Source organism: Populus alba, chromosome 10 (genome assembly GCF_005239225.2).
Source record: "Populus alba chromosome 10, ASM523922v2, whole genome shotgun sequence".
NCBI classification, from domain to species: Eukaryota; Viridiplantae; Streptophyta; class Magnoliopsida; order Malpighiales; family Salicaceae; genus Populus; species Populus alba.
In genome coordinates this window covers 9,320,740-9,345,780 of record NC_133293.1, presented here as the reverse complement: position 1 = coordinate 9,345,780, position 25,041 = coordinate 9,320,740, and the positions used below count along the sequence as shown (strand labels likewise).

The following is a 25,041-nucleotide window of genomic DNA, read 5'->3' as shown; positions in this document are numbered from 1 at the left end:
AAATTGTTGTTTCCAAACCTCCATTCACAAGAGCGCAAGTAAAAAATTTCAATAATCTAAAGTGACAGTTTCTTGTACATATGTGCGCGTGGAAGGACGTTGCTTACCTGAGATTAGTTATTTAACGAAAGGTCACTCTCAGTCCAAGCTATGATGACTTGAAAGTTGAAAGCCCGCAGAAGAAGATTGCATAGCAAGTTAAAGCCTCTTAGTTAGTTTTTATGTTTTAAAAATGTTTTTTAAAAAATTTAATTAATTTTTATTAATTTTAAATTAATATATTTTTAGTATTTTCAAATTATTTTAATGTGTTGATGTTAAAAATAACTTTTAAAAAAATATATAAAAAATATTTTTAATATATATTTTAATATAAAAAGTTATTTAAAAAGTAATACCAGTTATACTGTCAAATAAATTCTAAAAATAATGACTTCCCCATTTATCTCGTTTGCTTGAAGTCCGGGTATAAGGATAAAATCATTAATTTTTTGATTTTGACATTTTAATCTATTTTTTTAATAGATAAAAGATTTTTTTTATCTAACATGAGGCGTGTTTAGTACTCTACTGAGTTTAAAAATAATAAATTTGATAATTCATTAAATTTAGAGCTCAATACTTGACTTGACTGGAAAAAAAAAAAAAAAAAGGTTATAACCTTCAAATGATATTTTTTTAAAGAACAGTTTCAAACATACAAATAAAAAATAACAAATGCCGATCTATTAAAATGGGAGAAAAACGGGAGATATTTTCTTTCTTTCATCCAACCCACAATCTATGATGGTGATGATTTAGAAAATAAACATTTATTTGAACCGGTATTTGAAAATATAAATAATAATTAATTTTTAAAGTATTTTTTTTTTCTTGAGAAGCGTAAAGCCTCGGATCGACGTTGATGAGTCGGCCTGGACCATGTTGGTTGCCCTACTGGTTAGTTTTCAGCTGAATCTTATCCGTTGATGTGCCTTTTTGTTTTTGTTTGTGTTTTGAGATGCCAATATTGCTTTTCATGGAAGGATGGAGTGCAAATTTCTCCGTGATATCACTGTCTACAGTGCGCCCACTTGGAAAAAAAAGATTGACTTTTCCTCTATGATTACAAGAGACCACATATAACATGTGGTCTCTGTATTATTTGATGCGATAGTTTATTAGATTTTATTTATTTTTATGTTTTAAAAATATTTTTTTAAAAAATATTTTTTTATTTTAAATTAATATATATATTTTTTTTATATCATTTTAATGCATTATTATAAAAATAATTTTTAAAAAATAAAAAAAAATTATTTTAATACATAAAAAAATATTTTAAAAAACAATCACAACAATATTCTTAAACATACTCACTGTAAAAAATCAAAACAGAAAAAACTTTAAATATTTATAAAAATACCCTTCAACTCTAAATAGAATTCAATCTACAAAAAGCAGGTTGGACCGCAGTTGCAAACGTTAATTTGTTCTATATTTACTTTTCGACAGTTTCTTGTACATATATATCTGTGCGTGGAAGGACTGTGCTCTTCCCTGAGAGTAGTCATTCAACGGAAGGTCACTCTCAGTCCAAGCAAGACGGCTTGAAAGTTGAAAAGCCCGCAGAAGAAGATTGCAGAGCAAGTAAAAAACGTGGTGGTGAAGATAGGAATTTCGAAAATTAAGAGAATATATATATAATTAGAGCCGGTGGTGCATATAATTACGCTAACCAAAACATTCATCTGACCTGCAGCAGCTGAGAAACTAATGGAGATCTCTCCACCCCTCCATTTATGCCATGTCTCAAAGACATCAATTTTCATCAACAGATTACATGGACTCCTCCACTCTATTGCTATAGCTTTCTTGATCTACTACAGAGCTTTTTTTCTCTTCCAAGAGCCCCAAACCAAAGCCACAGTTCCCATGTTACTATGGCTTCTAGTTTTTGTCGCTGAGCTGCTTCTCTCCTTTATATGGCTGATTGGCCAAGCCTATGGCTGGCATCCCGTTTCTCGAACAGTTTTCCCTGAAAGACTGCCCGAGGATGATAAACTCCCGGCCATTGATGTATTTATATGTACTGTGGATCCTGACAAGGAGCCAACCTTAGAAGTAATGAACACTGTTCTATCGGCCATGGCTTTGGATTATCCTGCAGAGAAGCTTAATTTGTACTTATCGGATGACGGTGGCGCAGCTGTTACTTTGCATGGTATGAAAGAAGCTTGGAGGTTTGCAAAATCTTGGCTACCATTTTGTAAGAAGTATGGAATCAAGACAAGATGTCCCAAGGCTTACTTTTCAGCAACATCCAAGGACGATGATAGCTTTGGAAGCTCTAATGAGTTCATGGCAGACAGGCAAATAATTCAGGTACTTTTGATTTTATCTATAATTGTCAGCGGTGATTCATCACTTGCCTCCAGTTTTTTGACTGGTCATGTTCAAATCATTTTCTGGTGAGATCCTTCATATTTAAGTTCAAGTTTATCAAATTGTTTTATATGTGGTTCATCGATCATATAAATTGATTATGGCACAGGAAAAATACGAGGATTTTAAGGAACGTGTGATGAGGTTTCGAGAAGATTTCGTCTTGGAAGAGACGAAAAGTGATATTACAGGTCGAGATCATCCTGCTCTTGTTGAGGTACCATTGTTCACAAAACCTTTTCATTTATTATTTGTAAAGAAAGATTTCACAGAGAGAGTAGAAAACATCGAGACGTATTTTGTTTACTAAATTGATCTTTAGTCCTTATCTTTTGAACTCCTTTATAAATCAGCCCTTCCTGTTTGATAACCTATCGTTCAGCTAATTAACTCTTGTTGGCCATGGCTCATCGTTTTATTAAAACATATATTAGTTCCTAAGAAAAGCAAATATTGGTTTTTCTAAATCGCAAACGTTCCCTTCATGAGATAGCAGCAGAGGCTTACAGAAAACACAGCGGGGGCTTAGAGGTGATCAACAAGAGATAGAGGACTGAATTGTAGATTCTCAAACATAAAAAATTGAACAGAGACTGAAGAGTAATTTAATCCTTTTTCCCAATTGGAAAATCTATGAACCAGAAGCTATGGCCCTATGGTAGGCCTTTCTCAAGAAAAAAGGGAAAGGGAAAGGAGGGTTGGCAGATGCAGAGCACGAGGCAGACACAGTGAATCAATTTTAAGGAAAAACACAGAGCATATAACAAAGGCAAACACACCGCTGAGAAACCACGCTTGAGCAAACAGACACAGTGAATCAATTTTTAGTGATGACCAATCTACAAACCACACTTGAGCGGCACACCCAATACAAAACAAAATCATTTAGAGCATATCCTCAAACACTTGGAATGCAAGAAATATTCCTGCGAAATTAACCAAAAAATGCAAAATACTTGGACCATTCCAACATTCATGTAATCTTGTTTAATCTTGGCAGGTGATACAAGATAATTCGAATGAGGAAGCTCCGAAAGATGAAGCTAATAAGATGCCCCTTCTTGTTTACGTTTCTCGTGAGAAGAGGCCTTCTCATCCTCACCATTTCAAGGCTGGAGCCCTTAACGTCCTTGTATGACATTCCCTCTTTCTCACTTTGTTGCATTCACTAAATTGCATCTTTAATCATAATAAATAAATGGCGACTTGCAGTAACCACTGTTGATTTTGGGTTGCAGCTTAGGGTCTCTGGGGTGATAAGCAATTCTCCTCATATACTAGTGCTGGACTGTGACATGTATTGCAACGACCCAACTTCGGCTAGGCAAGCGATGTGTTTCTTCTTTGATCCTAATATCTCTTCCTCGCTGGCATTTGTTCAATTCCCTCAGAGGTTTCATAACATTAGCAAACATGATATCTATGACAGTCAGCTAAGATCCACTTTCGGGGTACGTATGTTATTATAACAAGATTAAGGATAATTCATGTAACAATTTTTAATCTCTCTCTCTCTCTCTCTCTCTTTTCATCAAGGTTTGGTATTTATTGATTTCACACTCTTAAATCAGATACTATGGCAAGGTTTAGATGGGCTGAAGGGACCAGTCTTGTCTGGCACTGGCTTTTATATCAAGAGGAACTCACTCTATGGCGATTCTATGCTAAAAGGTAATAATGATTAGTAAATCACAAATTATGGCGCCATAAGCTGAGAGACTAGTAATCCTGTAAGTAATTTCTTTTTTGTTTGATGGATGAAAACATTTCATCAATCATAAAAACCAAACCTAGCAGGAGCTCACCCTGCTACAAAGCCATACACTCGAGAAGAACCAAAACTGAAGGAAAAGGAAAATTTTAGACCCCATTTTCCAGATATTAGCGAGAATTGGGGTTCGTAACTCAATCCCGAAAACTGCAGTTCTACACACTTTCATCATACTGAATTTTACAATAAATTAGACTTTTAATCACAACTTGTTTTGTCTTTCCTTTAAGATAGGGTGGGGGGTAGGCATAGCTGCACTAGGTGATTCTGAACAAAGTAGACGAAGGCTGATTTTTTCTGTAGGTTTGGTTTTGTCCAATCCAAATCATGCTGCTAGCTCCCAACATGTACTAGGTGATCCTAAAAGTAATTTCAGCCAATACTTCTGAGCAATGAATCCATGATATCGTGAAGGGCATTGATGTTGTCTTTACTTAACTTCCATGTAGTTTTGGAGGCAAGCGTGCCTTGTGTCTCCCACTTGCATCTGACTTGTTAAAACAGAAGAATTGACAGAACAACCATATTTTAACAGGTTATTGTTTTAAAATAATTCAGGCTAATTAAATTTGATATTGTAACAGGTTGTAACCTTCCTGAACTTAGAGACACTTTCGGCTTATCAAATGAATTCGTAAATTCCATTCGACAAAACTACAAGGCTAAGCCGATGAGTTATGGGAGCGTTTCCAGCATGTTGCTTCATGAGATTAGAATTTTAGCCTCATGTGACTATCCAAGACACACAAAATGGGGTGAAGAGGCATGTGATAATTTTTAGTAACTCATTTCTTGATCACTGAGTTATATTTACTCTAACATTGTAAATTATGATGCTTTGTTTTCAGGTAGGTTTTTTGTACCATTCAGTCGCGGAAGATTTCTTCACAGGTTTCATTTTACACTGCAAAGGCTGGTTATCAGTCTATCTTAACCCATCGAGGCCGCAATTTTTGGGCACTTCTATCACAAATTTAAATGACCTACTGATTCAAGGCACCAGATGGAGCTCGGGGGTGGTTGAAGTTGGTCTTTCAAAGTTTTGCCCTCTTGTATATGGAACTTTGAGGATGTCTTTCCTTGAGAGCTTATGCTATGCAGAAATTTCACTTTTCCCTCTTTTCTACTGTTTGCCTTTATGGTGTTTTGCTACCATCCCCCAACTTTGTCTGCTAAATGGAATCCCGTTGTACCCGAAGGTAACTAACACAAAAGTGCTGTTACTCATGTTTTGCATTTCCCTCATGTCTCTTAAGTTTTCAGAAATTTTAGTTGATATTCTGCAATAACGCCTTGTCATATTCGTCTCTATTTTGTCACAGGTTTCGAGTTCATTCTTCATTGTATTTTCATTCATTTTCCTATCAGCCGTATCCAAACATTTGTACGAGGTCCTCAAAAGTGGAGGGTCAATCAATACATTGGTATACGAACAAAGATTATGGATGATGAAGTCAGTTTCGACTCACACTTATGGGAGTTTGGATGCTGTCATGAAAAGGATAGGAGTAAAGGAAGCCAGTTTCTTGCCGACCAATAAGGCTGCTGATGAAGAAAAGTTCAAGCTCTACCAAATGGGTAAATTTGATTTCAAAACATCATCAATGTTGCTTGTTCCTATGGTTACGGTCATAATCTTGAACATGGCATCATTTGTTCTGGGAGTGATCAGAATTATCATTGCTGGCAATTGGGACAGTATGGTTGTCCAAGTTTTCCTTTCATCTTACATCTTAGTTATGAATTCTGCAATTATTGAAGGAATGACCATAAGGAAGGACAAGGGATGCATTCCATTATCAGTTACTGTGCTCTCTACTGTATTTTCGATAATTTTCTTGTGTCTGGGATCTTTCTTTTTAATGTATTAAGCGATATACTCGCACCATATTTTTGACATTATAGCCACGTAAGAGCTGTAGGTCGATATGGAATCTTTGTTCGCATACACCTTAATGAAATAAAACTGCTTGTTCTAGTGAATCTTGGTTCTTTTCTTGTCCTTTTTTTTTTTTATCAACCGATCCTGCAGGTTTTTATGGAGCATCTGTTGTCAATTTGTCACACACTTGACTTTTCAACTTTATCTACTTTTTGACAATTTAGAAAGCTAGCGTTTATTTCAACATGGTAAGTGGCGTAAAGGCTCGCCTCAGATCGACCATGTTGGTTGCCCTACAAACAAGTTTTCAGCTGAATCTTATTTGTTGATATGCCTTTTGTTTGTGTTTTTGTCTCTGTCGATGGATGTTGGTTTACATGTTAGGGATGCCAACGATGCTTTTCATGAAAGGATGGAGTGCAAATATCACTGTCTACAGTGTGCCCACTTGTAAAAAAGTTTCTCTTTTCCTCCATAATTAGAGCATAATTAGAGGGTGTTTGGGAGTGTGGTAGTTGTTACTTTTCAAATAGCTTTTCATGCCGAAAAGTATGCCAATAATATTTTTTTTATTTTTTAAAAATCATTTTTGATATTAGCACATCAAAACGATCCAGAAAGTACAAACCGAACTCAATTTTAGCAAAAAAAAATAAAATTGAAATTGTGCAAAAAACCGTTTGGACAGCAGTACCAAACAGCCCCTTAGAGTTACCTAGAATATATGGTCTCCGTCTCATTTGATGTGGTGGTTGCTTTTATAAATTGCAAAAAATCAAAGCAAAAAATAAAAAAAATTACAAAAACACTTTTCAACGCTAAATCGAATCCATTTTACAAAGACATCCACTGTAAACTATGAATTGAAATGTAATGCCTAATTATTTTTGGGTTTCAAAAGTATTTTTAAAAAAATTTATTTTTTTTTATTTTTTTATTAACTTCAAATTAATATATTTTTAGTGTTTTTAAATTATTTTAATGTGCTCATATCAAAAATAATTTTTAAAAAATAAAAAAAATATTATTAATATGTATTTTTAATACAAAAAATTATTTAAAAAACAATCAAAACTACACTGTTAAAAAAAAAAAAAAAAAGGATGGCTTTGTGAATACGTTGATTTGTTCTATATTTAATATTTTATGTTTAGCACATTACATGACGTTTCGATTTGAAATGGCGGTCTGATTAATCAGAGTGAAAAATCAAATAGCAAGACTTTAAGGAGTGTGATTAGTCTAAGCTATTTGACCAGCCATAAACAATGACTTGTTGAAGTGCAAACAGCTTTGCTTATGTAGCTTCATTGACTAAAAGGTAGACAACCAACTTAAAACCCTGTAGAAATGGAATTGATGAGTATATCTCGGAAGATTTCTCTTGCAGAAGAACACTAAACAACCAGTAACCAAAAATGAAGTCTCTTCCACTCCATGCCTGCACTCCTAGCATATCCTCTGCCATTATCAACCGCTCATATTCTCTCCTTCATTTCACAGCCTTAGTAGCCTTGTTCTATTACAGACTCTCTTCTTTTCTATCATCAAAACCAAAACCTTCACTTCCTTATCTTCTAGTCTTTGCCTCTGAGATGCTGCTATCTATCATATGGCTTTTTGACCAAGCTTATACGTGGAGGCCAGTTTCTCGAACAACTTTCCCGGAAAGATTGCCAGAGGATGAAGAGCTTCCTGGTATTGATGTGTTCATATGCACTGCAGACCACAAGAAGGAACCACCTCTGGAGGTAATGAACACTGTTTTGTCAGCTATGGCACTGGATTATCCACCCGATAAGCTTTCTGTGTATCTTTCGGATGATGGGGGCTCATCTTTAACATTACAAGGCATGAGAGAGGCTTGGTTGTTTGCCAGGTCCTGGCTTCCTTTTTGTAGAAGGTTTGGAATCAAGATTAGGTGTCCGAAGGTTTATTTTTCAAGTTTGGAAGACAATTATTCTGGTCCCCTTCATTCTCTGGAATACGAGGAGGAAAAGGAGAAGATCAAGGTTTGAATATTTTTATCCTGCTAAGTTAAGATCCTCGATTTCATGCCTGTCCAATTATTTAATGTTTGTGAGAATTTGATTGAGTTCAATTTAAACTACTTAGTCATGGAAGTACTTGGTTTTGCAGGGAAAATACGAGCTTTTCAAAGAACGTGTCAATAAAGCAGGAGAAATTATTGGAAGTGAAGAGGCCACAAGCAGCAAAGATCATCCTCCGGTAATCGAGGTATGGGTTTTCTTTGTTAAATAATATATTTTATTTATTAAGAGTAAAATAATATTTTTAGCTTAACCTATATACAAGTTTTTTGTATTTAAATTAAAGCTAGAACTTTTAGACAAATTAATTGATGAGAACTAAGTTAAGATCCTTCTCTTTCATGTTTGTACTTATTTTTGTGTTAATTGAATTGCTTTAACACTCTTGTCACTGCCTATGAGTTCTACAAACTAATGTTTGGAGCGGTTGATCGAGAAAGCCAATTTTTCGATTCCTACTGTCCGTTTCTTGTATTTCAAGGATTCATTACCATTCCTGTTCTGTTGCAATTGTTGATGTGCAACGGTTGGCACTTGTCTGCAGGTGATAGATGATGGACCTGAAAATGAAGCTGGAATAAGACAAGCTAAAATGCCTCTTCTTGTCTACGTTTCTCGTGAGAAAAGGCCTTCTCATTCTCATCATTTCAAAGCTGGAGCACTAAATGTTCTTGTACTTCCCTGTCTCTCCACTTCTCTTTCTTTCTTTTGTTTCCTTTAGTAACATGTTTGTGAGTGCAAGAATACATAAATATAATCACCAGATATCATTAATTCTTACAGCTTAGGGTCTCTGGTATCATCACCAACTCGCCTTACATATTGGTACTGGATTGTGACATGTACTGTAATGACCCAACATCTGCAAGGCAAGCAATGTGTTTCCACCTTGATCCAGCAATTTCTCCCTCGCTGGCTTTCATTCAATTCCCTCAGAAATTTCATAACATCAACAAGAATGACATCTATGATGGGCAGCTGAGAAAAATATTCGTGGTAAATAAATTAATCTCCTTTTGCTTTTTCATGGATACTGCAGTGCCTTGAAGACATTGATTCCTGTCCGCTGATGAGTCCTATCAAGTTTCCTGCATTGTTGGGAATTTTGATGCGTGACTTGCAGTGATTAGTGATCTCTTATGTGGAGATGTTTTCATACTGTGTTTCAGATAAGGTGGCCAGGAATTGACGGGCTTCAAGGACCAGTTCTGTCTGGCACTGGATTTTACATGAAGAGAGAAGCATTGTATGGCAATCTTTCAGAGAAAGGTAAAACAATAATCCTTGACCAAAATAGGATTGAAACTTCCATTCCAAAATTTCGTTCCATAGCAAAGGATACTGAGTAAGTGGTCTGGTTCACATACTAATCTGTCACTTGGCATGATGCAGATGTCATGCGTCTAAAGCAATCTTTTGGACATTCGAATGAGTTTATCATGTCGATTCACAAAATCTATCAATATAGCTCCATCAAGAATACAGAATCATCAAGCAAACTCCAACAAGAGGCCCAATTTTTATCCTCTTGCACCTATGAGAAAAACACTCTATGGGGTGAACAGGCAAGAGTGGCGTGATCAATTCCTGGCTTTCTTTTTTGCTTTAAATCCTTATGGATTATAAATTTATGTTTCTCCTCATGGTTTGAAAGCAGATGGGTTTCTTGTATCATTCTGTGGTAGAGGATTATTTTACTGGGTTCATCTTGCATTGCAAAGGGAAAACTTCTGTTTTTTGTAATCCTTCAAAGCCAGCATTCTTGGGCAGCTCTACCACAAATTTGAATGACTTGCTAGTTCAAGGAACGAGATGGAACTCTGGGTTGTTCGAAGTTACCCTCTCAAAGTTCTGCCCTTTCATTTATGGCCTATCGAGAATGCCATTACTTCAAACCATGTGCTATGGCTACCTTGCACTTCAGCCTCTCTATTTCTTGCCCTTGTGGTGTTTAGCTACGCTGCCTCAACTTTGTCTCCTTAATGGCATCCCCATATACCCTCAGGTAAGAATACCAACGCCCTTGTCTTCTATCGTAATTCTCCATTTTAAGTTTCTTTCATCTGCTCTCTCTCTTTTTGATAGTAGCAGTCATTTACATGAAATTTTATATTAACGGCGAATGTTGTGGGAGATTGGTGATATTTAGACGAAAAAAAGTCTCTGGTGGAGTGACACTTCTGGCTTTTCACCATTGGCTGTGGAAACAGTGCAATGGAAGGCTAGTATTTCTTCATTTCTGAGTGAAACATAGCTGTTTTGCTGGTTCAAGAGGTGTCGTGAGGAGGCAGAGGAATTAATTCTTCCAAGTCCCAAGTTTTAGCTATTAAATTTCTAAAGAAGCCTTTCACTTGTATCTTTTTAACCTGTTTCGGCACTTTAACGAGTTTGCTCGCTTAATAGCTGTAGGCTCTAAAATTCGTTTGTCTTCTGAAACAGGTCTCATCTTCATGGTTTATGGTCTTTTCGTTCATTTTTCTAGCTTCTCTCTTGAAACATTTGGAAGAGATCCTATCCACAGGAGCCTCGATCCAGACCTTGTTAAATGAGCAGCGCGTTTGGATGATGAAGTCAGTTACCGCCTACACATTTGGTAGTTTAGATGCTATCATGAAATGCTTTGGCATGAGAGAAGCCAGTTTCCTGCCAACAAACAAAGTAGCCGATGATGAACAAGTTGCATTATATCAAATGGGAAAACTGAATTTCCAAGCATCAACAATGATACTTACTCCAATTATTACACTAATCATTCTGAACATGGTTTCCTTTATTGGAGGAGTAGCTAGGATGTTCATTGCAGGAAGTTGGAATGAGACATTTGGGCAGGTATTCCTATCGCTTTACATATTGATGGTAAACTACCCTGTAATTGAAGGAATGTTACTGAGGAAGGATAAAGGACGTGTTCCAACTCCAGTCACCTTGTTGTCTCTTGTAATCACCATTTTCTTGCTGTGCTTGGGACATATGACTCTGAGGTGGTAAATTGCCATGGAATCTCGTTCATCCTATTCCAATATAAGTCAGCCTTTATGATCTCTTGTGTACTATACTCACCTTGTAAGACAGCAGAAACTGAGATTAGAGGCAGCTGGGCACAACATCATATTCACTCATGTCCTCCGTAGATAACGGTCTCTTATTTTCAGTCCTTGAGCGGGGCATTTTCTGGGGATGCAGGGCATCCTCTGGTTTGATGCTATACTAATTAGTTGCTACTTACTGTACAAGACTTTTATCTGTTCAGGATTTTATGAATTTATTAAATTGCAAGTCATTGGTGTTCCAAGATCCAAGCTACATTGAGCGATTTGTAGAAAAGTGAGCATATAAAAAGCAGTCCTGTGTTCACATGCATCCTCTGGCTCTCTTTTCATTACATTATGATCGATCAACGCTATAACTGCGTCTCTCCCTTTCAAACCTGAAACACCACTACAAAACCGCCTGCAAAATACCTACTTTCTTCCCCTTTTCCCCTTGTCTATCTTCCCCAAAATAAACTCTCCTTAATATATTGACTTTTTGTGGGAATTATAATTGGTCGCTTAGGAGGGGAGACCGATGGAGAGGAGCGAATGGTGCAAACGGAGAAGCAAGAGGAACTTGATTTCTGATGCATTTAAAGCCACCGCTTCATTTACCAATGGAGAGATTTTCATCAATTTATTTACTTTTTGTGGAAGATGGAATTCTGGCATCTCAAGCTTCTGATTTCTGGTGCATAAAATGTTCGATTTCTTAACTAGTATTGATATAAAAAGTAAAACAGTGCTGTTATTTTGTATTTTGCGTGTTGAGAGGTGGCTCAGCTCTCAGAGGGATCTAAGTTCGAATCTGAAAGCAAAACTAGAAAGTGTTGCTTTATGTCAGAATGCCTTTTGTTCTGCCGGTAGAGTTTCCAGTCAGGTTCATGCTAGCTATCACGTATATATATAGTGATAGCTTCCGACAAAACTGAAAAAGCTCCTGTTTTGTTTCAATCGGTTCTCCTTTTTCTTTTTATAAATATTTAGTTGATGACATCCAGTCGATCAAGCTTAGGGACATTTAGTAATCATAGTCCTGCCCCCACCAAATTCGATTTGCCACTCTTTCACGTTGGCTCAGCCGTTGATTAAGTGAAGCATGCTTTAATCTTGATTACCATGTTAAAAATATTACAATTATAATCAAAGCAAATTAATTTAGTGTGCTTGATTAATTTTATTTTATTTTGTATTTCAATTCTTGAATGTTGAGAGAGATGGGAGAGTTTTTGATTAGTCAAATTCCAACAAAAAAACATAAATTTTGGTGTTGATAAATTTCACTTGACAAGAGGTATTTAATGGAGTTATTTGAATTTTTATTTATACTAGAAAAGATTGATTGAAACTGGAAACTCATGAATATGTTTTTTTATCTGATTTGAATTTTAGTTAATTTTTAGACTAATTAGATGATGTTTTAAGATTATGAATGGGATGAGTTATTAAAATTCTTAAAAAGGAATTAAATTTTTTTAAGTGAAATGAGTTGAAAATTAAGATTTTTGGTTCAAATGTCCTACAACTTGATTTTTCAGTAATTTATTATAGTGAAAAACATATTATTTGTACAAGTAGGTGTTACCTATCTATCTATCTATCTATCCATATAACAAGAAAAAAGAAAATCAGGCCCCCTTGAGTTTTTTTATGGGCCAGAGACATAGGGGCTGGTAGTCTACGCCGCAAAGCATTTAGCCTCTCTTACCCTCCTCATCTTCGTTTTCTTTTATATTTTAAAATAAAATTCTATTAATTAAATAAATAATTATAATAATGTTTCAAAAATCATTCTATTATTCTATATTTTAAATAAGATTAGAGATTTTTATGGTTGTATTTGCAATTATTTTAATAATGATATATGAAAATTATACATGAGTATTCAATGAGAATATATATATATATTATTCTCATAATCTTTTTATATTTTTTTTTCAAATTAATTAATTTTTTACACAGTCATATAAAAATAATCAAGATAGTTATTTTTTATTTTGTTTGTTGAAAATTAGTTAACTTAAATAAATGACTAATAAAAAGAGAGCTTTGATTAAAGAAATACATTTTTCCTCCTAAATTTTAATCATTTTAATTGTTATGAATTGTTATTTTAATTGCTTTAAGTTTTTATTCAAAAAACCATATAAAGAAAAAAATTCATGATTTCGTCAAACAAAAAAAATTACATATAGAAAAAGAGAAATTTTTTATTGAAAAAAATACATTTTTTACTCTAAAACCTAAATTATTAAAAAAAAAATTGGGAATTTTTTACAACTTCAATAAAATTAAATACAGTATTTACTTGATCTAGCATTGGACCAGGCATTCCTTCTCCTCTCTTTTCCCCCCCCTCATTGATAAACATGGTAACTAAATCATTAGAGCTGGTTGATCATATTAAAAAAAAAAAAAAAAAAAAAACCTTTTTGGTGTGGCGCTCGATCTTTAATCATGAGTGGAGCAGACGGCACCGGATTACACTGCGGGTAAGCCCTGCAATTTCGGCTGTTGAACCTCACAACCTCACAACTATATATAGCATACCACAGGCTCCCTTACTGGCCACCAGTCTTTCAAGAAAGCTATGCTAAATGCGACTCAATCTTTTGTCCATATGGGTTCTCTGAAAAAACTCCACCTCCTTTTCACTTGAAAATGGAAAACAAATCTTGCTGCACTGAGATAACCTGTCTTTGAAGTAGATGGAGTTGAGCAAATCAAAGCTTTCTGGAATGAAATGAAACTGTCTAGCTTGCACTACTCATGAACACTGCAGCGACTATACCTCCAACTACTGACCATGAATATGCAAGAGGTAAACAAATTGCAAGGGTCCAGTAAAGAGAAAAACTAGATGAATAAATAAAATGCAAGGGAAGAGAGATTTGTAGCAAATACTGCAACAGGTTGAAAATCTTGAGGTCCATGAAGAATATTTATCATGCTCTGCTATGGTTATTGAATTATTATTATTTATTTCTTACTTTGTTGATGAGCTATGGTAGTATCCGCTGCAGTTTATATATAATTAACAAGGTTCAAGCAATAGGTGGCTGCTAATAAGAGATCTATATAATATATTAATAAAACTAAAGGGATATCTTTGATGACTTTTAATTGAAGGATATAAAACATGTCCTTAATTATTTTTTTCAGTTTTATATATTGTTTCGAAAAAAATCAATAAATTGATCCCGAACGATTATATTATTAAAAAAAACAAGAGCAATTGTTTTGAACAAGGGGTGAGAAAAGAAAGAAAGGGTAATTAATTAGGATATTCTCGTGAAAGTAGTAGTAGCCTTGGGATACGTACATCGACAAACAGAATTTTGTCTTCCTCGCTATTAGGGTACCCATTTTGGTGGTGGTGAGCAAACAACAGGCAGGCCTCCTCTCTCTCTTCCTAGCTAGTTTCATTAAATTAAATTCAACCAATTATATCCAGACAAGTCATTGGGCATGTTGAGTTGTGCCCGTCTACACATGATCACTCTTCAGTTTTCATTACACTTGTTGCACAAAAATTAGACTCGTATGTACTTTAATGACAAGTGAAGAGCATCCAATAACTCTAGCTAGATTCGTCATAAAGGTAATAACCTGGCAGGCCGAGGTTCGAGTACATATAGCAAGCAGAAGCAGTGGCCAAAACATGTGGAGCAGGAGCACTTTTCTGGGGATGAGTACCTTCAATGGGATTTTCAGCTTCTGGTTCAGAATTTGATGTGCTCTTTGCTCCAACTTTATCAATCACTCCGCTTTCCTCTCCCTCTCTCTGAAACCCAAAACCCAAGTCTAGATCATCTCCATAGACTACATCTTTTGGTCAGTTTTGTTTCCCTCTTTCATTCCATCTCTTTCTTTTGTACTCTTAACTTTTGAGAGATGGGGTTTTTACTTTCGTGATTTGCTTTTGTAAATTGACATGATTTGAGCTAGAATGCTGTTGTCTTTTTTATCTTGCTAGGTCTGACTGAACCGTAAAGAACTCATGGAGAGGAACAGTTTTAGCAGCAACTTGAAAGATCATAGTATTGGCAGTGAAGCGTGCAACAACACTAACAGCAACAAGAAGCTCAGAGATTCATGGAACCTTAGCAGCTGCCAAAGCTTTGGAGAAGATTATCTTGATAGTCTTTCATGGCCTCCAAGATCGTACACGTGTAGCTTCTGCAGAAGGGAATTTAAATCTGCTCAAGCTCTTGGCGGTCACATGAATGTTCATAGGAGAGATAGAGCCAGGTTAAGAAGGTCACCTCCAAGGGACGCTCAGTGTCCTGTTCAGAACCTTAACCCTAACCCTAGTTTATGTCCTCCATTCACTCGCACATTACCATCCTTGGTGTCTCCTCCTCTTTCTGCACTATCTACACCACCTTTAGCTTCTGAAGTCAAGAAATGGACCATTGATGGTACCCCTCTTGACCCTTCAAGCTCTGAACTTTCTGATTTAACAACAACGGGAACCAGAAAATCCTTCTTCAGTACTGGAAACTTTGGTGGTTTCACACAGCAAGATGGATTCAAGATCTGGAAGAAGGCTGAGATTGTGAGGTTAGATTTGGAGATTGGTCTTGTTCGTGACTCCAAGGATGAATTGGATTTGGAACTTCGACTGGGATCTCTCAATTAGGTGATCAATTTGTGCAGCCCTATCAACACAAATTAACACGTTTAATCTTGGAAGCTTGCAATTTGCTTGTTGCACCAGTTTGTGATCATGTATTATAAGACGCATTATGTTTAGTAGCTAATCCAGAAGTTTTCATGAAGAAGTTCAGAAGATGTTAGATTCCAAAGCAAATTGATATTCTCCCTGATCTAGAAACACATTTTTCTGCTACTTTTCACATGTTATTTTCTGTTATCAAGTTTCTTTTCTCTTAATCATGGCTCTTATTATGTTATCTAGATTTGCTGTCAGCATACTGTATCGTTTAAGCTAGTATAACTTTTTGTCTTAGTAGCCATTAGCCATTCTCTTACTGGCTGGTACCTTTTCTAATACTATTATCCACTTTCATAGAAAAAGAAAAATCTCGTTTTTTTATATTGTATATAATTATAGCTTCAGTTTAGATTTCTGATCATCGATATCTCCCATTACTTTAGAGAGAGAGAAAAGGTGGGTGTGTGACTGAGAATTTTGATGATTCATCCAGTAAAAAATGATAGATTTTTTTCATTTCTTCTTTTTATTGTTTCTATTTCGTTTTTGTAATTTTTTATGTAGTTAACGTGGATTGTGGTTCTTGTTAGGTTAACTGTAACTTAACAACAAAAAGAGTTGATCTTATTAAAAATTAATGGAGGATGGTAAAACTCTTCCGGACAATATGAAAGAAGAACAAAATTAAGAGGTGGATGAAAAATAAAATGACAGTAGGTCTTCCTGTTCTAGCAAACGAATTCTAAGCGGTTTATGCTGCGAACCAAAAGCAAGCGATTACTAGAAATTTAGTTACATGTTGGATGGTTGCCAACACCATTTTCTTTTCTGGTAATTAAAGGGGCCTTAGCACCGTTATCAAGCCACTCTCGACTGAATCTTGAGTTAATTTATCAGCAGCTCCGGGAGGAACAGGAGGGGGAGAAATGAACCCCCGGCATGCATAATTAAGCTCAAATCCTTTATTAGCTAGCCAAATACCCACTGCCATCCAGAACAATACAGCCAGCAGTAGCAGGACCTGGGTTGCCCCTACTAGCCCCACCTGTATTAACTTTGATCCAATCTCCAGGAGGTTGCCAACATCATCAAACATTATTAATTATATTGTATAATACTAAAGTCAGATTGCATGATGTTGCATGAATTATGGTGCATGCGCGTGTGTGTAAAAAGATGTCCAATAAAAAAACTCAAATTGTCAGGTGAGATTAGAGAATGTTCTCATTAATTTCTTAATTAAGATGCCACTATGTACAAGGCTTTAAGTTTGTGCTGAAATTTATTTGAAAATAAATGAGGTATGCTAAGATTCAAGTTCTTGTCTTTAGAATCAAAACTCTTGAATATCAAATTACAAATCGCACATGTAAGCATTCAGATCCCTCTCTTCTTCTTCTTCTTTTTTTTTTCTTCTATTTGGGTGGGTGGGGGCTGAAATTAGTCGTTCTTTAAGCAGCTCAGATCCAACAGGCAGCACTGCCTTAATGACCGTGGACGGAAAGTTTTTATCCTATGTACTTCGGTTGATTATATGTGGGGAATTAGAGATTATGTCGAAGAAAAAGCTCCGAGCTTTTGTTTGGATCTATGAAGATGATCATGGGAATTGATATCCTTAACTTTTCAATCATGATGGCATGTTTACATGCATGATATCATGCACATACACAAAATAATGAGAGGTGAGAGAGCCATTGGATACGACGCTCTTTTCCCAAAATCTGATGGTTTGCATGTTCCCGACATTGTCTGGGTGTCAAATGGTATGATGTTTTTCCTTAAACAGAATGTAAGGTTTTGGTCCGTGCAAAGCAATTCAGACAACTAAAACACCAAAACGCTTTCCATATTTGGCCATTGGTCAAGGCAGACACCACACCGCTAGCTATCCCCACATCCAACCTCATGCCGTCCTTGGCATAATTCTCTTCTACTGTATAAAAATACATCTCTCATTTTTATTTTTTTCTTATAGGAGAACATATATATAACAGGAGAACCTCAATTTGTATAATATATAATGAAAAATATAATATTTTTGTTAATTGTATGATAAATTCATCCAAACACCCATTTTCTCACAGCTAAAATGTATGAGAGAAAGGTGAGACTATTATACGATTTTTATCAAAAGTCTAACTATATTTTATAAAGATTAATAATAATTAATATGGTTAGATTTAGGAGAATGAGCGCAAGAGGGAGCTCGTCCAATAAAACTTTTTTTTATTTTATTTCCACACTAGTAATTGGAACTTTACGTACTACCACAAGGGCCAGCCATAATCATTCTGAAAGAAACCTGAAAGACGCAAAGAAATGAAGGAAACCACATACATGTTCACACCTCAGTTGAGTAAGATACTGAAATGTGATTGAGGATCCTCATGATGGTAGTACCCTGCGTCATGTCTTGTCATTACACCTATTGTTCGGACAGTGGTAAATTGGTAATGATTAATTTTTAAAATATTTTTTATTTTAAAATATATTTTTTTATTTTTAAAATTATTTTTGATATGACATAAAAATAAAAACAATAATTTGAAAATTATAAATATTTTGAAAGATATTTTTGAAATGTAAAAAAGAAGAAGCTATTACTATAGACTTCCGGGACAATTGTCGTTCCGAGTACAAAACATGCTTAGATAGTAGATACTGTGTTCGAAATCTTCCTTCGAGGAATCAATCCCTTTCATTACACAACCCTGGCCGACCAACCTACATCATCATGGCCGTTCATTTTGTTGATCAGTTCACCGTTCCTTGCATCGGTCAATGAAATTCTCTTACTCACATCGGTCAGTATAATTTAACAGCTAGAAGACAACTGGACTCATCATGATTTTGTTTTTTTAATTAAGTAGGTGTTCTTGCTAACTTAATCGTAAGTTAACTAATTTTATGAGTATTGAATTTCATATAAATTTTTAATAATTATTATATTAGTAATTATAGAACTTAAATGCAAAATAATTTTTTTAATTTTAAATTTTTACAATATAGAGCTTGTTTGGTAATGTGATTGCAGTTACTTTTTAAATAATTTTTTGTATCAAAATAAATATCAATATTTTTTTATTTTTAAAAAATTATTTTTAACATTAACAAATCAAAATAAATTAAAAATATCAATAACATATTAATTTAACAGCTAAAAAACCACTGGACTAATCATGATTTCGTTTTTAGTGTGTGGAGAATGCAGCATTGAGCTGCTGCTGCTGCTGCAACTTGCAAGCCCAATTATAGCTTAAAAAACTACAATCACAAATATATCTCGAACAATATCTAATATTTTCATTGATGTAGCCTTACAGTTTTTATTTTCTTCATATGGTGTAATTTTTACCACAAATTTTACAGGCCCAAAATTATTTTCCTGCCCATTATATCTCCACAATTGATGTTATTAATGATTAATTTAAATAAAATATGATTAATAGTGACTCCTGGACTGAAATAGCAAATAACTTCCCTGCGGTTCTAGTAGACCCCTCGTCATCACACTCATCCCCGTCTTTGTCATGCTCCCATTTCTCTAAGAATGGACCTTTTAGCTTAAATAAACCTGACATCTTACGGAAACAAAATCATAAAATTTATACCATATAAATTTGAATCCATTAATTATCATTTACTTTACTAAAAACATTAAATCTTGTACACAGATCAAAGATCATATAATCACTTTATTCTTAGTTTGTTATTAAAAAGATGTTTAAGAATGTAATATTAGTTGTTTTTTTAAAGTATTTTTTATTTAAAAAATAATCAAAATAATATTATTTTTATATCAGTACATCAAAAAAATCTAAAACAAATTAATTTAAATTTTAAAAAAATCTTAATAAAATTCACTCTGACGCCTCCTAATTATCTATTATATTAAACTTGGAGAAAATATTTTGTATATAGTTTTAGAATTATAGTCTAATCTTCCAATGAGCTTCTAGTTTAGCCGACAATAATTAATTAGAAAAAAAAATCGAGAGAATATTTCTAGTTTGGATTCTCTAAATTACTTCTCCCCGCTCACATGCAAATATGCGGTCGACAGTGGATTTAAGTTATTTACGGTTTTTTTCTTATGATTTTACTATAAAAGTTGTTGTTCTTGCGATTTTTTTTTTTATATATAGTTTAATGTGGTTGTCTAGGTCAGCTTGCGCATACCTCAACTAATCCCACGAGCCCTGAAGTTAACGACCATGTAAGCTTTTAGTGGCCATTATATTAACAACCTAGGGCTCGAACCTGAAATCATAAAGAAAGCAAATATCTTGATCCCAAGTTCTTACGTGCAGTTGCTTTGCCAGAAACAATGTATGTGCAGTATTATATATATATATATATGTACAGCCCTGATACGGACGACCTTGAGCCACTGGATTTGGCTTGTAGATTGGATGTATTTGTCTTCAGCTATCCTTTTCGTAATTACAGAAGCTTTTCCATCAGTGAATGAGTCACGCACTTGTTTTCATTTTCTACTCCATGGATCTTCTTTTCGTTGATCTTGAGGCCAGTATCAGTATATAGAAATTCATGGTAAGCAATACTCCTTTCTTTTTAAAAATAGCAGTAAAAATAGTAATCAACTTTCGTTTTTCTACAAACTAAATATATATTGTTTAGAGAGAACCTGTCATCGATCTTTCAACGGATACGGCTACAAAGGCTAAGCTTTACCGAGTAAATTAAAGAGAGCTGATGTCGTATCAAATTAAAGTTTTATAGTGATATAATAATCATTAAAAATTTATATAAATATTAATTTTATATTTTAACGAAACTCAAGTTAGTTTAGATATCCATTTTAATAATAATAAAAAAAAAAACAAAAATAGAGCGAGAAAGAGCTGTTGCGTCAGACTTGATGTGCTGGTGGAGCATAGTTGGTTTCGTGTAGAAAAACTGTATTCATCAATGGATCGATGATGATACATGTAATTGTGAAATATAATTAAAATCACAGATACATTAAATACTGCTTGGTAATCACTAGATGACTACAAAGGCTAAACTTTACTCGGTATTTTAAAGAGCGTTGACGCGTCAGCGTCATAGGCTTCACTAATTAGTTTACCTGCTCTTCACCGCGAGCCGATTGAAATCTTTTTTAACTCAAAAAATAAATACGTAGATATTACCGATTTATTTTTTTATATGAAAAAAATTAATTAAAAAAATAATAGTAATATATACGCATAATAAAATAAATTGATAGTTATATACTTTAATAATTATATAAAAAAATTGTTAAGACTACACCACAGACAGAATTTTAAGTTAATTTTAACATAGTAAAAGGATGTGCTAATATTAAATAGGCGTTTCATTCTATCATCATTTTCTTGAAAAACATAAAAGAATTTTTTACTCTGAATGGAATGAATTAAATATGTACAAGCCGATAAAATGAGAAAGAGTTAATTAAATGTTAATTAAATACTAAAATAAAATGTTCATCTTTCTTTATAAAAGTAAAAGACAAATAAGTATTCAAATACTCGACCTCAAATTTTCCTTTTAATTTTTTTTATCTTGAAGGTTATTAGAAATATAGTTTAAAAAAAGTATTTCAGAGTAATAAATATATAAAAATAAGGCTATTAGTAAAAAAAAAAAAATTAAAAACAAAAAAGGTTAGGTGTTACTTGGCATAACGGGCTATGTCAGCGCGCCTAGCCATTAAACAAAAGATAAGTTGATGGGCTTAATTTGTCCTCCTAACATGCAGGTAAATATTTGAAGTAATTTCTATAGCATCTTCTTTTTGTAGAATATTAGCAATTAGGATCCTCATTTTTATTGTAAAAATGAAAGTACGTATGGTTTTAAAAAAAAAGAAAAAGAATTAGAGGTCAATTAATGTCTAAGAGAGAGCAATTAATTTTAGGTTTTTGGTAGAATAGAAATTAATTTCGGGGAACTTTTCGGAAATATTAAATAGTATCGAATTCGACATTGTTATAGATGAATTTCAAATCAAGGTAAAAGCTGATCTAGTGTAATACAGTAGATCGAGCAGGTTCACAATTTGATTTGATCGATGTAATTAAAATTAAATTAAATTTTAAAAACATAATAATTCAAGATTACATCTTAATAATTTTTTTTTACATCAAAATAATGACATTCTGGATTAACTTATTTAATTCATGACCTATATCATTAGTCTTACTAGATTTAATAAACTTGTTTCTTGAAGTTTTTTTATTTTTTAATTATATAAAAATAAAAATAAACATTAATTTTCATTGAATATTTATTAATGATTTTTTCAACATTAGATATATAATAATCAAAAAATAAATTGTTAACAATACTATAAAAACTAATAAAATTATTTTAAACTCATAACAAACAATTTTTATAAAAATAATTGTTCATCCTTTTTAGTGATCAAAATGTGACTAGTCAACAAATTTTCCTCTCCTCTTTCATTTTTCGACAACGCTCTCTCCTCTCAAAGTCAAGAAACTGAAACATAAATAAAAATGAAGTTCAATACTAGAATATTTTGAAAGCCTAAAAAAAGGAATAAAAAGCGAAGACTTTAAACTATAAGGGCCAAATTATAATTTTCTATGCCAAAGTGAAAAAATGGAAGCATTTGATTGGTTGTGTCAATGTTGGTCCTAGTTGTTTTAATTTTTAAAAATTAATAAAATTAAATTTTATTTTATAAAATCAAGGAGCAATCTAATGTTTCATGTCAATTAAAAAAAAATCGCATCCTGCAAACATAGTGTAAGAGAATGTTATTAATGAAAACAAATTCTAGAATTAAAATAAATAAAATTGACAAGGGCAATTTTTTCTTTTTAAAAAAAGCAGTGAAATCTGCTCTTCTTTTAGTTTATTTTGTAATGTTGGGAATTTTAAAAAGACAGTGTCCCCAACACTTGATTGATGACAATAGAGAGGAAAGAGCAGAGACAATTGAGCAAGAGGAGAAGCTACCAGACTGCTTTTTTTAGTGAAAGTGAGGGGAGGGGGATGGCATAAAGCAAAGCCTTTTCCCAGTCGGCGCCCATCACCATCTATCTCTGCTAATTTCCTTCCCAAATCCCAACCCCTTCTTTTATTTGCCACTTTCTCGATCCCCTCTGCATTGCTTTCAACAACAATATCTGCACTTCAATAATTTTCGTGTTTAGGTCTATGATGGGCAAGAGAGAGATGTGTTTGTGTATGTGTGTGTGTGTGATTTCCACACTTCAACTACGCAGATTCTATACAAAGCATTCAGCTTTTCCATCAGCTGTTTCTAGCTAGACTCCTAGCTACTGTGTACAATTTTGAAGACAATTAATTAGTAGTATTACTGCTAGTTCTTGAGAGAGAAACGATCCCCAGGCTACAAAATTGAAGCGAAGCTTTCCCAGGAGCAACGATTAATTTGCTCGGAATGCTTAATATACCACATATATCATCCACTCTCTTTCTGTTTTTTTATAGTAAACGAGAGAAAATTATGGAAGAGACGCAAACAGTGGGAGTGATGTGAGAGAGATGAAGAAGAGAGAGAGAGTCATGCATCCACTCTCTTTCTACCACCTAAAGCTGTTGAATCTATAGCTCTTACTTTCGTGAGGTAGCAGGTGTATATCAGAGATTGAAGTTCTTACATTCGTGAATTACGTGATTGTCTGGAAGTAATTTTTAAATTGTTTCTCACCTAAAAAAATATTACATTGATAAAAAAAAAGTTAGATTTTTTTTTATATTAATATCAAAAAAATAATCTGAAAAAACATTCATATTTTTAATTTAAAAATATTTTTAAAAAATATTATTCATCACGTTACTGAATTACTAATAGCAACAAATATATATTTATATATTGTTTATCAGTAGCACTATATAATTCTTGCTGGTAAGTTGACCATCCAATGACATAAAAAGAACAAAGTACGTAATGACATAAAAAGAACAAAGTACGTATGATTGTCACTTGAAAGAACAATTAAGACTGTCTCATGGCGACTTAAATATCTTTTATTGAATTTGTTTTTTCTTTAGTGGAAAATCCCAGCTGATCTCCAAGCCGATTTGAGTATACCATCCCAGGCCTGGACATGCCATACAAAACATGGGCCTCTACATTTACAGTTGTGGCCCATATCACCAGCAGGCTCATCTTCTTCACACCCACTTATTGGCGGTCAAAATTGTTGCTACTAATGGTTTTTTTTCTTGTTTTTTTTTTATATATAATTACGAATGGAAAAATATTGCAAGTACTTTTCGCAAAACGCCATGATAATTTTAAAAAACAAAGTATAAAAAGAAACATCTTAAAGTTATTATCTGAGAAGACAGTGGATATATTACTTATCAGATTTTATGGAGCAAAACGGAAAACTGATCAATTTCGCAGCTTTTGTTGTTCATGATGTCTGGGTTTTTTTTTTTTTGACAACCTTATGAAAATAAAAGTTACCCTCAAACCTAGGCTCAAGACTTTCAGTCCGGATCTCATGTCGGAAAAAGTGTTGCCTGCCTCTAGTTTTTGGGTCGAAGCCATGTCAGGAATTTAAAAAATATATGCCATTGAGAAAATATCGAAATAAATATATGACCTTCAAAACCTGGATCAGGAGATCGACTCCTCCAATAACATATGAACACAGAATAAGTTAAGAAGATCGTGCCAAATTAAAAGCGAAATTGTGAATATATCAATGTGTTGAAAACTTCACTTGTACATCTGCATACGGTGGCAAATGACAATCTCATCATATTATACGAGCATGAAAGGCATCCAGATGATTTAGAAAGGCATCTAGATGATTTATAATTGTTTATCTGGCAATTCATGTTGATGTTTGTGACAGCAATGTTTTGTCCATTCCTCTCCTTGGTCACAGAGAAGAGAGATCATTCCTTTATGGAGTAGCATGTTGGGCATATGATCAAGCGGTAGATGTCAGAGAAAGGACTGCTTTCACCTACAGGTCTATGAATGGACATTCAAGAAATTCAAGCCATGAAAAACAAAAGGAAAAAAACGGGTGCCCCTTGCTAAGATCATACAAGTAAATCTAAAAAAAAAAAAAAAAACAGAAAGAAAAGTGAAGGGCTGCGCTGTAGGATTGGAATTCATGGTGGGATACGTTATTGGAGAATCATTCTTTCATGTCATTAGAAGAAAATCGGAAACTTTAAGTTCAAGATTAATAAATCAT

At 33.9% G+C, this 25,041-nt stretch overlaps 3 protein-coding genes across 5 annotated transcripts; all 3 read left to right on the top strand.

The window, feature by feature from the left end:
• The first annotated feature begins 1,526 nt into the window (after nucleotides 1-1,526).
• LOC118061555 (cellulose synthase-like protein G2) lies at nucleotides 1,527-6,178 on the top strand. Of its 3 annotated transcripts, none has more exons than XM_073412140.1 (8): nucleotides 1,529-2,364; nucleotides 2,534-2,641; nucleotides 3,425-3,556; nucleotides 3,663-3,875; nucleotides 3,996-4,095; nucleotides 4,780-4,962; nucleotides 5,048-5,394; nucleotides 5,518-6,178. In XM_073412140.1, the coding sequence occupies exons 1-8, from the start codon at nucleotides 1,756-1,758 to the stop codon at nucleotides 6,064-6,066; spliced, it is 2,241 nt and encodes a 746-aa protein (XP_073268241.1). In that variant the 5' UTR covers nucleotides 1,529-1,755; the 3' UTR covers nucleotides 6,067-6,178. The 3 variants fall into 3 exon arrangements, with proteins under 3 accessions (XP_034930917.1, XP_073268241.1, XP_034930916.1); XM_035075025.2 differs by having other exon boundaries at nucleotides 1,531-2,364; nucleotides 4,780-4,958; nucleotides 5,044-5,394; XM_035075026.2 differs by lacking the exon at nucleotides 5,048-5,394 and having other exon boundaries at nucleotides 1,527-2,364; nucleotides 4,780-4,958.
• A 1,144-nt stretch (nucleotides 6,179-7,322) lies between these two features.
• On the top strand, nucleotides 7,323-11,408 carry LOC118061556 (cellulose synthase-like protein G1). The gene is made up of 8 exons (XM_035075028.2): nucleotides 7,323-8,089; nucleotides 8,217-8,315; nucleotides 8,673-8,801; nucleotides 8,912-9,124; nucleotides 9,298-9,397; nucleotides 9,521-9,693; nucleotides 9,786-10,133; nucleotides 10,568-11,408. Exons 1-8 carry the CDS (start codon nucleotides 7,496-7,498, stop codon nucleotides 11,114-11,116), a joined length of 2,205 nt encoding a protein of 734 aa, XP_034930919.1. The 5' UTR covers nucleotides 7,323-7,495; the 3' UTR covers nucleotides 11,117-11,408.
• Nucleotides 11,409-15,153: 3,745 nt separating this feature from the next.
• Nucleotides 15,154-15,802, top strand: LOC118061557 (transcriptional regulator SUPERMAN). The gene has a single exon (XM_035075029.2). The coding sequence runs from the start codon at nucleotides 15,161-15,163 to the stop codon at nucleotides 15,800-15,802; it is 642 nt and encodes a 213-aa protein (XP_034930920.1). The 5' UTR covers nucleotides 15,154-15,160.
• Nucleotides 15,803-25,041: the final 9,239 nt, after the last annotated feature.